This window comes from Parus major, chromosome 4 (assembly GCF_001522545.3).
Source record: "Parus major isolate Abel chromosome 4, Parus_major1.1, whole genome shotgun sequence".
In the NCBI taxonomy this organism is placed as follows: Eukaryota; Metazoa; Chordata; class Aves; order Passeriformes; family Paridae; genus Parus; species Parus major.
Window position 1 is genome coordinate 3,363,201 of NC_031771.1, and position 11,322 is coordinate 3,374,522.

General features: G+C 46.0%; 1 protein-coding gene across 32 annotated transcripts in view; it reads right to left on the reverse strand.

Moving 5' to 3' along the window:
- The window catches only part of CAMK2D (calcium/calmodulin dependent protein kinase II delta), a 118,714-nt gene extending 116,524 nt beyond the window's left edge, over positions 1–2,190 (reverse strand). For 5 of the 32 annotated variants that reach the window (XR_004496975.1, XM_019006258.2, XM_019006257.2 and 2 more), the window contains exons 1-3: positions 2,039–2,184; positions 1,496–1,757; positions 730–824 (exon numbers count right to left, since the gene is read on the reverse strand). Coding sequence is in view for 31 of the 32 variants with exons in the window: in XM_019006258.2 (XP_018861803.1) it covers positions 730–824; positions 1,496–1,560 (160 nt within the window). In the remaining variant the exon portion in view is untranslated. Of the gene's footprint in view, positions 1–729; positions 825–1,495; positions 1,758–2,038 lie in introns of all 32 variants that reach the window. The other 27 variants (XM_033513692.1, XM_033513705.1, XM_019006261.2 and 24 more) reach the window with 14 other exon arrangements.
- Positions 2,191–11,322: the final 9,132 nt, after the last annotated feature.

Here is an 11,322-nt window from a genome sequence, read left to right on the forward strand (position 1 = left end):
AGCCCACACCGTGTGTATATTTACCTACAATGTATCATAACAACCCCTCCGCTGCAGCTGACAAGCTGCTGGAAACGCAGGGCAGAGGCAAGGCAGAAACAAGCTGTGCAGCTGCCCTGTAACAATAACACTCCTCACAGTTCATCAGAGTGACTTTCTCCACCATGGTTAGCTCAAAAAACATCGTTTTCTTCTTTATCATAATTTTCCTCTCACAAAAAAGTTTAATCTGAGGGAAAAGTAGTTTTCCTCATTCACTCATAGTCTGACAGGCCTTAATGTTCTTGTTTAAAGGCAATGGGAGCACAGAATTCAGTGAAGCTATAATGTTTAAAATAAAATCTGCAATGGAAACTTATTACTGACCATACTCCCACAAAAAAAACCCAAAAAAACCAACCAACTAAAACTTGCAAAAAGCTTCTGACAAATTATTTAGATTCAAAAATGAAGAGATTGCATTATGTTAGATTTCAGCTTTTGAACATCTTTTCTCGAAATGCTTTACAGCAACTTCTGATTTCAGTCAATCCATGAAACATTTAACATAGAAAAAAAAACAGGAATCAAGGCAAAAAATTCATACCGAGGAAATAATAATTAAAATTATATATAAAAAAAAAAAATCTGTTAAAACATTCAGCTATTTTTATCATTTCCGAATGCTTAACACATGAACACTAGAAACGGGGAGGAGGCACCATAAACACCAGATTAAAATATACCCACCCCTAGCTGAAAGCTTTTTGGTGTTGATAATTTTGGCAGCGTACTCTTGTCCTGTGGTGATTTTCATACACCTCCTCACGACGGAGAACGCCCCTCTGGAAACCAAAACCGGGCAAAGTGTCAGTCCAACTGAAACACTCCACTGCCATTACCAGCTAGCGGGCAGCACGGAGGGGTGTGATGTCGGCAGAATTTAAAAAAAAAAAAAAAAAAAAAAAAANAAAAAAAAAAAAAAGAAAAAGGCTTTTCTGACAGGGACGGTCAGCATTGATTTTATTCAGCTGAACAGTGAACTCTGCGGGGTAGAAGCCTTGTGACCAATCCCGCTAGCTGGGGCGGAGGGCGGGCGGGTTTTACTCTGTGTCCATACCGGCACACCGCGGGGGACACAGGGCGGCGGTGGCCGTGTCCCCCTCGGCGGTGACACCGACACCGGGGGGGGCGACACCCAACATGGCGCTCAGGGCTGCGCCTCCCGCCCCGCCGCTGGGGGGCGCCCGCCGCGCTCCGACACCCCTCACGGCCCGAGACCCTCACCCCGCCACAACCTAAGAGCTAAAAATAGCAATAAATAATAAATTGTAATAAATAGCGGCACGGGGGGTTGAGAGCACCTCCCCGCCACCCGCCCAGAGCCCCTCGCCGCCCCGGGACTATATGGCTGGAGCCCGGGCACCCCCGCGGGACTCCCGGCAGCGGTGAGGGCGGCCCCGGGCGCGGCTCCCCCCAGGGCACACGCACCAAACCCTTCAGACCGCGTCCTTACTTTCCGAGCTCTTCGAAGAGCTGGTACTCGTCGGTGAAGCGTGTGCAGGTGGTCGAGGCCATCATGAGGACGGGCGGCCGCCGGTGACTCCGGCGGCCGTGGACGGCGAGGCGGGGACGGCGGAGGGGCTGTGAGGCGAGGCGAGGTGAGGCGAGGCTCCGCGCCGGCTTCTTCTCCTCCTCTTCTTCCCCGCCACCGCCTCCTCTGGTGACGGCGTTGCCTCCGCGCCCTCCTCCGGTCTTCCCTCTCCCCTCCCCTCACCCTTTAGGGAAGCAAACAAACAAATATTTAAATAAATAAGTAAGCAAATAAATAAATAAATAAATAAATACGTATCCTCCTCGCCCCTTCACGCCCGCCAGGGAAAGCTAGCGGCAAAAGGGAAAGCAAAACCGGGGCGGGGGGCGCGGCGCTCCCTTCCCCTCCCGCTGTTCCCCCACCTCAGCGCCACAAGCCCGTCCGCCGGTGCCGTGCCTCCCCCTAGCGACCCCGGCCCGCGACTCCCTGCCGTCGGGGACGGCGTGACACCCGTAGCAGACTCACGGCGGCGGTCGGAGTACGGGGAGAACCTGCGCTCCGTCCGGCCGGGAGCGAACACCGACCTTCCCCCGGGCGCTGCCCCGGGACGGCGGCGGGAGGCGCCCTGAGGGAAGCGGATGCACCTGCGCGCCCCCACCCCGCGCGCCGCTCCCTCAGTGGCCGCCTGTGACGTCACGCCTCGCCCTAGCGCGAGGGAGGGCGCGCGCGGTGGCAGCGCGCGGCGGGAAGCGCGTGCGGGTGCGCTCGCGGGCAAGGGGCCGTGACGTCGTCAGGGGCCCCAGCCGCGTGAGGGGAGGGGAGCGGGAAAAGGGACGCACACGGACATAGGGACACACGGACACACAGCGAGCTCTTCGTGACGTCACAGCAGCTCCGGCCGCGCGCGGGGAGGGGAACACCCCCTCCCCACACACACACCGGGCACCTCGTGACGTCACGGCGGCCCCGGCCCCGTGCGGGGGGAGTGGGGGGGGGCACACACGCGCACACCGCGCGTGCGCCGGGTCGCGACCGTCACGGCGGCCGCGGGGCAGCTGCGCCCGCCCGGGAAGGGACCCGCGGCACGGACCGCGCACATCCAGCCCCGCCAGGCGGAGCCGCCCCGCCATCCCAACCCCGCCTTCATCCCGCGGGAGGGCACCGCCAGGACGTGGAATAACGCCGAGAGCCGGGAAGGGCTGGGGGCACTCGTGTGAAATGTCACAGCGAACAGCTGTCTGGGTCTCTTCCGCAGAACATCCTGAGCTGGAAAGGATCCACAGGGATTATCAAAGTCCAGTTCCTGGCCCTGCACAGGACTCCCCAAAATCTCACCCTGTACCTGAGATTGTCCAAATGCTCCTTGAGCTCAGGCAGCCTTGGAGCCGTGACCACTTGAACACGGAATGGGGGCACCAGGCCACCCCAAGGGCATTCGATCCTTTTCCATAAACCTGAATTGCTTTTGTTCCTTTCTGATCAATTAAGTGCTGGTGAGCCAGGCAAAGATTTAAATCCACACCTGCACAGAGCTTTAAGCAGCAGCTCCACTACAAAAGGCAACCTGGAGCGTCTCCATCCTCATTTGGGTAAGTGAGAACACAGACGCACAAAACACACCCACAAAGGGCTTCACATTAAACCTCTGCAGTTCCCAGAATCAGAATCCGGAGCTGTGGTCTCGTATGAAGAGTTAAACCCTGTCAACCCTTCCCAAAAGGAGCGTGAATGGATGACAGGAACTCCAGAGCCTGCACACGAAGGTAGCTTTCCTCCACAAACACACTGAACTCATGGCATAAAGGTGGCAGCAAAGGGACTTTGGAACTCGTGAGCAAGTACAAAGCATTTACTCCACCGGTTCCTCTCCAGGGAAACACTCTGTGCAGCAGTGCCAGCACACACAGACCGGAGGATGTTTCAATTTAGACCAGCGAGAACGGATCTATTCCCACATCCGTGCAGGGAATGCACATTACAAGCACTCAGAACAGCAGCCTATTTCCCAATCCCCTCAAACAAAAAAGTAACATGGAAGTTGTGCATCCTTTTGTGCAATACCTGCATAAATAACACAATCAGCAGTGCTGAACCCCCAGGGAGGGCTGATGATTGGATTGAAGGCGAGTTCCAGGTTCCTTATCCTGATGTACAAAGACATGAGAAAATGAAACATTCCCCGGGCACTACATCACTTTTTCCCTTATGGTGTACTCTGAGAACAAGCATTCACCCCAAATATCTGCTACTGCTGTGCCATACAGCTATTACTTAATTAAAAAAATATTCAGAAGAAAATATTAAATTCAATTTACTTGCTTGTTGATTTTTTTGGTGTTTTTTTTTTAAAAATCATTACAAGAATGAGTAATCCAAACTGAATTTTTTTTAATATTTTTGTTTGGTTTGGTTTGGTTTTTTGTTTGTTTTTTGTTTCATATTTCCCAATGTGAAAAAAGACAAGAAGAGGCCAAGGAGTTTCCAGAGAAGTATGAAGCATGGATTTTATCACAGGAGGTAAGGGAAGAAAGTATTTGTTTACGAGATCGATATAACAGGAGTAGATGAATTTCCCTAAGAGAAACACTAGGGCAGTGATGAGCAGCTTGGAAACACTTCAGCTGAGAGGGTTTTTTCTCCTTACAACAATCATGTCTTAATTGTAGCTGCCTCTTGAGCTGAAAGAAAACCTTAATTTGTAGCTGCCGTTTAAACATTTCGTACATTCCCCAAATTCCTCCTGAGCAGACCAAAGCAGGCAGGATGGCAGCCAAGGATCTGGTCCATGAGGTGAAATTCTAAATGCTGGGTAAAGCTTCAGATTTCCATTAAGGCCACAGAAACAATTTATCTGTTGTTGAAGAACCTCAGATCTCAACAATGAACAAAAAAAGATGCTTAAAAGCCACCCCAGGGCACATTTTTTCTTCTCCAAAAAGCTTTCAAGAGAGCAGTTCAAACCTGTAAGAAACTGAAGTCCTTCACTTAAAATTCCTGAAGTTTAACAAAATATTACAGCTAAGTGGAATGAATTATATATTTAACTTTATTCTGGAACATTTATTGTGGCAAAGGAAATCGTATTTATTTTAAGAGTTTGCTCTTCAGCGAGGTCTTTGCATTGTATGGCTTCACTTTTAGACAGCCAAAGTAAGGTTTTTCTTTTATTTCTGACCTTGCAAATACAGATTTTTAATTTTCTTATGTTTTTGCAGGAGTCAAGAGAGTTTCCAAGAGGTCATTTGTGTGTACTGCTCATTCTGAGGGCTGCAGAAAACCTGAGTAATTTGGGGTTTAGATAAATACTCACTCTACAAGCAGATGGTCTTTAACAGAAATCTTGGTCCTTCCCAGGGCTGCACATATTCCTGGGGCAAAGCACTTACTGCCTTGGGGAAACTCATGGACAGCACTGGAGGAGCCAGAGTTACATCACTGCAGTAAAACAATGAAAAGATCAAAAATATATGTGGAAACCAGGAAAGATGTAAGAACAGGATAAAAAAAGAGGATAAACTGGGAGAAATCACACAGCAAACACATGGGTCTCAGTTCATTTTAACAGCTGGAACTAGAGGCATAGATTTCAGGTCAGTGTGGAATTCTCTGCTGCACCACGTCTTGTACCTCTCTTATTTTCTCACTGGAGCTGCTGGACCTTGAAAAGTAAAGCTTCTTAGGGGCAAAAGGACTGGTGACATCGTGTCTGAGACTCACTCCCTCCTTTCCAAGTGATGAGGGGGGCCTAAAGCCTGTCCCAACACCTTCTGCTGAGCAGCTCCCTCCCCACCAGCTTCGCACCAGAGCTGACTCCAGAAGCTGGTGCTGCTCCCAGCCATGCCTGGACTGTGGTGGTCTGTGGAGATCCAGGGTGGAGCTGCTGCACCTGCCCCAGGGTTTGTTTCCTCCCCCAGGAGAAGCCCTCTCGCTGCTGCTGTCCCACTGCGTGTGTATTGGCACTCGGAGAAGCAGATCCTTGAAGGTTCCCCAAAGAGAAGGAATTATTTATCCATGACTTACACACTCCTGGCAGGCACCTTGCTGCCTGGGCAGGGCAGTGTGTGTTCTCTCTCTGCCTCTGCTGCTGGAGCACTCTTAGGTGGGATTAATTTACTCCTCAGTGAACCAGAAAGATGTTGGCAGAATAACTGATTTGATAGCTCAGTGATTCTGTCACGCTCTTGCTATGCAGGAGACCAAAGGTTCTCTCTGGCCTAAAAAAGCATCACTCCTGACAGGCTGGGAGGCATTGCTGGCCACTTAACTCCTGCCTCTGGAAGGAGCACAGGGAGAAAGAAATGAAAAATTAATGCCTTATTTTTTAATCTTTCTGTGTGGGGCAAGGACAAAAATACAGGCCGAGCAAAACAGATGTTTTCATTTGTTTGCACTGGAAAGAAATAAGGAATGCTCTGACACGATTTGAGTTTCACCTCAGGATTTTAAAGAATAAATTCTTCTTCTCCCTTTTTTTTAAATTTGAAGTATTCTTAATTAAGAATACGCCTTTAAAATAATGCTTTTGATGAGAGTGACTTCTTTCTAATGCACTTGTCCTGGTTATTTTGAGCTGAGTAATTTTTAATGAGTTCTTAGCAAACAAAATATTCCATTATTTACACAGTTCTTCTTACAAGCAATTAAGAGTCAGTAACACTCCATGAATAAGACCTTTTGCCACTGGCTTTCATGACATGGATTTGAAATATAAACATCACTAAAAAAAGTTATTTCAAGCTGTGAATTAAATGTTTCCTGGGGCTTGGAGCAACCTGGGCTGTGGAAGGTGTCCCTGCCCATGGCAGGAGTTTGGAATGAGATGAGCTTTCAGATCCCTTCCAACCCAAACCATTGTGTGATTCCATGATTCTACGATTTCTGGAAATTTGAGCACCAGTCTTGAACCCTGTGTGATTGACTGACTCAGAAAAGATAAATGGTTCTCATTCCACAGTTCCCAGGGGTGTGTTACTTTTGGTTCAGTGCTGATAGACTCTGGGAAATATGTGCATTTCTCTGGCCTGCTAGGACTGATTTTAATATTACCTTGCCACATAAACCCAAGAGAAAGATATGCATGTGGAGAAGCTGGCATTGACAACCTTGATATCATCAAGGTGAAGAACTAAGTATGATCTTGGCTGACACACTCCATTGAGGCTGCCAGGGCTGCAAAGGAAGCAGGAAACACAGGAGCCTGCGTTCGCATGCCAGCACTGAAACTGTGCCCAGTCTTCATTCTGAATGCTTTTGGTGAATGTTTTGTAAACATTTCCAGGCACTTCCTAAAAAAAAATGGGGGAGGTGACTCCAAGTAATTTCAGCCACCACACATTTTAGATTTGGAGCATCCTTTCAATGAAGGAAGCTGAAGGAGGAAATGAGTAACAACACCCCCTGCTTCCCATCCACAGGCATTCCCAGCACTGGAGATGAAAAGGCTTTCCAAGAGGAGGGAGCAGTAACAGAGTTAACCAGAAGTGATAAAGAGGCAGGCTGGAATTTTATGGGGGAACTAAGTGTTGAGATTTTAGAAGTAGGGGATCATGCTCGGGGGGTGAGAAAAGAGAAATGTTTTCATGGTGAAAGTTTGGACAGAGTGAAGACAAAAGATTTGGCCAGAAAAGGGGAAGATCTTAAAGAAACCAGTGCATATGAGACACTGTTGACTGGGAAGAAGCTGAGTTTTGAGAAAAACACAATTGTGAGAGTGTGGAGGTTTCAAACCAAAGTAGAGGAGAAATGCAGCAGTTGGATTCGTGACCCAGACAGCAGGGAGTGCTCATGGCAAGAATAAAACAGACATAAGAATAAGGATATGCACAACTTCCAAACCATGTGCCTAATCACCACACCTACTCATCCTTTAAATTTCTACAGGGATAGTGACTCCAACACTTGCCAGGGATGGACATCCTTTTCCATGAAGAAATCTTTCCTGATATTCAACCTAAACCTCCTCTGGTGCAACTTGAAGCTGTTTCTTCTTGTCCTAGCTCTTGCTCCCCCTGATTTCTAGTTTTTTCTATTTTTTTTCCTATTTTTGTTCTATCCTGATTTTTAGATTTATTTTTTTTTAATTCTGAATTACAGGGAGGTCTTTCCATTTATTAAAAAGGAAAAACACCTGGTAGAATCCAGAGGAAACAAAAATATGGTATTTCCTGGATAATATCCCTGTAGAGAAGTAACTTTTTGGTTTCTCCATTAGAAAACCATTTGCCAGGGATCAATTAAAGTATGGCTGACACACAAAATGAAATATGTATCAATCCAGCAGGAAATGGTAACAGACATTAGTAGACAGCAGAATCACATGAGTTACATGCACTCACCAACAAGAAGGCTTGGGTTGTATTATCTTGGGGAAAAACAAGGATCAGCAGGATACACTGGGAGTTGTAGCAGAGGTACCATTACTGCAGGCAATGCAAAGGGTGCAAGAAACACTTTTACAGAGGAAAAAAATTACATCAGACATAGAAAAATATTATTCCCATATTTAAATATCATTTAAAAGGACAATTTCTAGTGTTTTAAGGGTTTTAAACTGTAAACAACAGTTTAAGATTTAGACAGGGTTTAAAGTGCTTTAGCAGTTTTTTCAAGTACTGCAAAGGCATCAATTTATACCAGTATAAATTCAGAATAACTGAGAATTAAGCAATCTTAGGACAGTGGATTAATTTTGAACTCTGTCCTCCAGCGAGGTGGGTAACCAAGTTTGTATTCTATGGGATCCCTTCAGCACCACCACAACAGAAATGTGGAACAGTGTTAGCACTCCGAGGAGCTGCTGGGTGCCTCCTCCTGCTCTCACAAGTGAGGTTACAGAAGAGCAGTGACAACACAAACAAGCTGTACTACCAGTGAAAACATGCACTGAGGAGAAAACTCCTTTCAGCTCTTGTGTAGGAGTAGGAAAGCATGCTGATGTTATTTTAGCAGAAGAGTCTTCTATTATTTGCCACATGGTAATTCCAAAATATCTGAATGAAGCTAATAGTGTCTGTATGTATTTCTGCACACTGATATATAAATATATACACATAAGTAAAATGGATAAGAGATTCTAGATCTTGATTATTAACTGGGATACATGTGGGAGCCATCTGGGCCACCCAGTTTCCAGTCTTATTCCTTTCAACACTTGCTGAACCCTAAATTATCACAGCTTTTTAGGCATGCTGGCTGCAATTACTGTGGTGCTGGGACATCGTTCATCCAGTCTCTGTGAGCCCTCTGGCTGCCTCCTCGGGGCACTTTGGTAATGAAGGAACAAAGTAGAGTTTTCTTTTATTGGAATAAAACCTTCCTAATCTACCATGCTGGATAAATCAGGAGGTTTATCATCACCTAGGCAATGTAAAGAGGCAAGCAGTGGAAAAAAACTCAGCAGAGTTGAGTGAACTTTCTGTGCTCAGTTTCCTCAAATCTAAGAGATGACTCAATTGGAGGCAAATTCCACATACTCCTCTGCACAAAGGTGAGGATTTCTGTTTGTAAACAGCCAGATGAAGTGTTCTTTGGATGGTTTGTGGGCTCCTTCTGGATTGACAGCCTTGATCTCCCCCAGCACCAAATATTACAGATAACCCTAATCAAACGACAACCACTGGCACAGTGCAGATGAGAAATTGTCATTTCTATGTATATTATGACACACATACAACTACAAATATCTGTAGGGATCTTTCTTGCAGGCTCTGAGTGCTGCTGTGTTTGGGTTTCACCAGGAGGAGCAGCTCCCAGGGCTCTAAATTGCATCAGTGATGTCCATCCTTCAGAGTGACTAGGAACAGAGTCACTCCAAAGGGCCACCTTGGATAAAAGCTTCCCTCCTAATGCACTGCAATCTTCTCTCCTCCTGCATAGCAGAGAACAAAATGTCATCCCCACCTGTTTCTCTCTTTTTTTTTTTTTTTTTTTTAATAAGTTACTTTAAAAAATGTCCAACTGTGTAGGTTATCTACTGTCATTCACAGGAGCAGAGATTCGTGCCTCATCCTAGCGCATGATTTGTACCAGAGTGTGTCACACAGGTATTTCCTGGTCCTTCTTTCTCCTTAAAATATGTTCTGTCTGTGCTCACTCAAAGCACATTTATTTTTTTAAATTAAAGAAATAGTTTCAGAGACTTCACAAGTTGCAGAAACAGGTCGCTTGGAGGATTTTTGTCAGTATTTGCAGGGCAGGTATTAGAGAAAGTTACTTTAAAGTATCCCTTTGAACAGCAGATGGATGGAATGATTTGCTTCCAGCTCACTTCTGCTGGAATTCAGAGAAGCAAATCGATATCTTTCCCTCCCTTTTTAATTCTATTTGAGTTTTGAAACGTCGGTAATTATTCAGTCTTTATTTCATGTCATGCACTGCTAACCCTGGACTTGTTTGGGGGTTTTACCGTTGTTTTTAGCAAACAGAAGGTGTCAAACCCAAACTAGGTTTCATAACAAAGCCATTACATAACTGCCCAATTAGCAGCTCGTTCAGTGCTATTAATAGCAGCTCCACATCCAACCCACTTTGTGTAGTGCTACAAAAACTGGCAAGAGGAGGCTTCTCATTAGTTATTCATTCTCAGAGGAGAATAAATGAACTTGGTGGAGATCTATGAGATGAAGAGTAACATGCTGATTATTAGCTGCCAGGCTGCTGCCTCTCCCACCGCTCCCTGCTTTTCCTGACTCCTAGATGTTCATCCCTTCAAGCCTGTGTGGACATCTCGTGTGCACCCGACAGAGACACAGCTCCCACCCAGGTGGGCTCAAAGCCAGGAGCCCCTAGGAATCTTTTTCTTTGGAACAGTGTCTATAATTTGGTGTTACCTTTCACTGACTGACATGCCAGTGATGTTTCACCCCACAGCTGGCTGTCCTGGTCCTCCATTTCAGCTCTTTTGGGCTGGCTGTTTGTTGGTCACGTTGTGACCACTCTGGCACAGACAAACACCCAGAGCAATCTGACCAGTCTTTTGGGAGAAAAAATTTTTTACTGGAGTTTTGATCATTTTAAGCCACTTGAGCTGCTGACCACATAATCTGATCCAGAATTTCTTGTAACTTTCTGCACAATACTTTTTTTTACTTTCAAAGATCAGATCTGATTTCTATTTTAAAAGTAGGCTACTTAAAATGTTGCAGCATGTGAGCTGGTTTGATCTTACATTGCTCTGTTCCTGAACTCCACTGTGGAAATAAAGAATTTGTGAGGAGATTTTCTGTGGCCTGATGACAACCTTACATTCTTTACCAGAGTGACTTCTTTTTATATTGGATCTCTCATCTGATAAAAACAGCTCAAATCTCTCTCTATATATATCTATACCTGTTTCTAACATAATTTCTGTTCCTGAGGTCCATATTTTCTTCTCCTTGGGTACCTCCACTGCTCCTGGATTCCAGACTGGTTAAGGCTTTACCTCTCTGCAGTGCATTGTGCTTCCCATCAGCTGCTGCCTATGGGGATACCAGAGTCTCTTACACTCCTTTCCCCTAGGCACAAGTTGCTTCACAATTAAGGATTTACTTATATTGGTACAAAATGAGCTGCATAATTAAAAGCTCTGACTGAGTATTGATTCAGGTTTCTGTTCCTGCGTTGCTTTCTTGTTGACACTGTTGTTCTTCAGCCCTGTGTACTTGTCCTACAGCTGTAGGTCCTCCCTGGGGGAAAAGAAATAAGAAAACAAGAGGAGAGAGATTTCCAGGGTCACCTACATGGGTTAGGTAAAGAAGAAAAAGAACAGGCACTTTGTGACATGGGCTTATTGAACCACACACTGTAAATCCCCAACCGTGGCTTTCCTT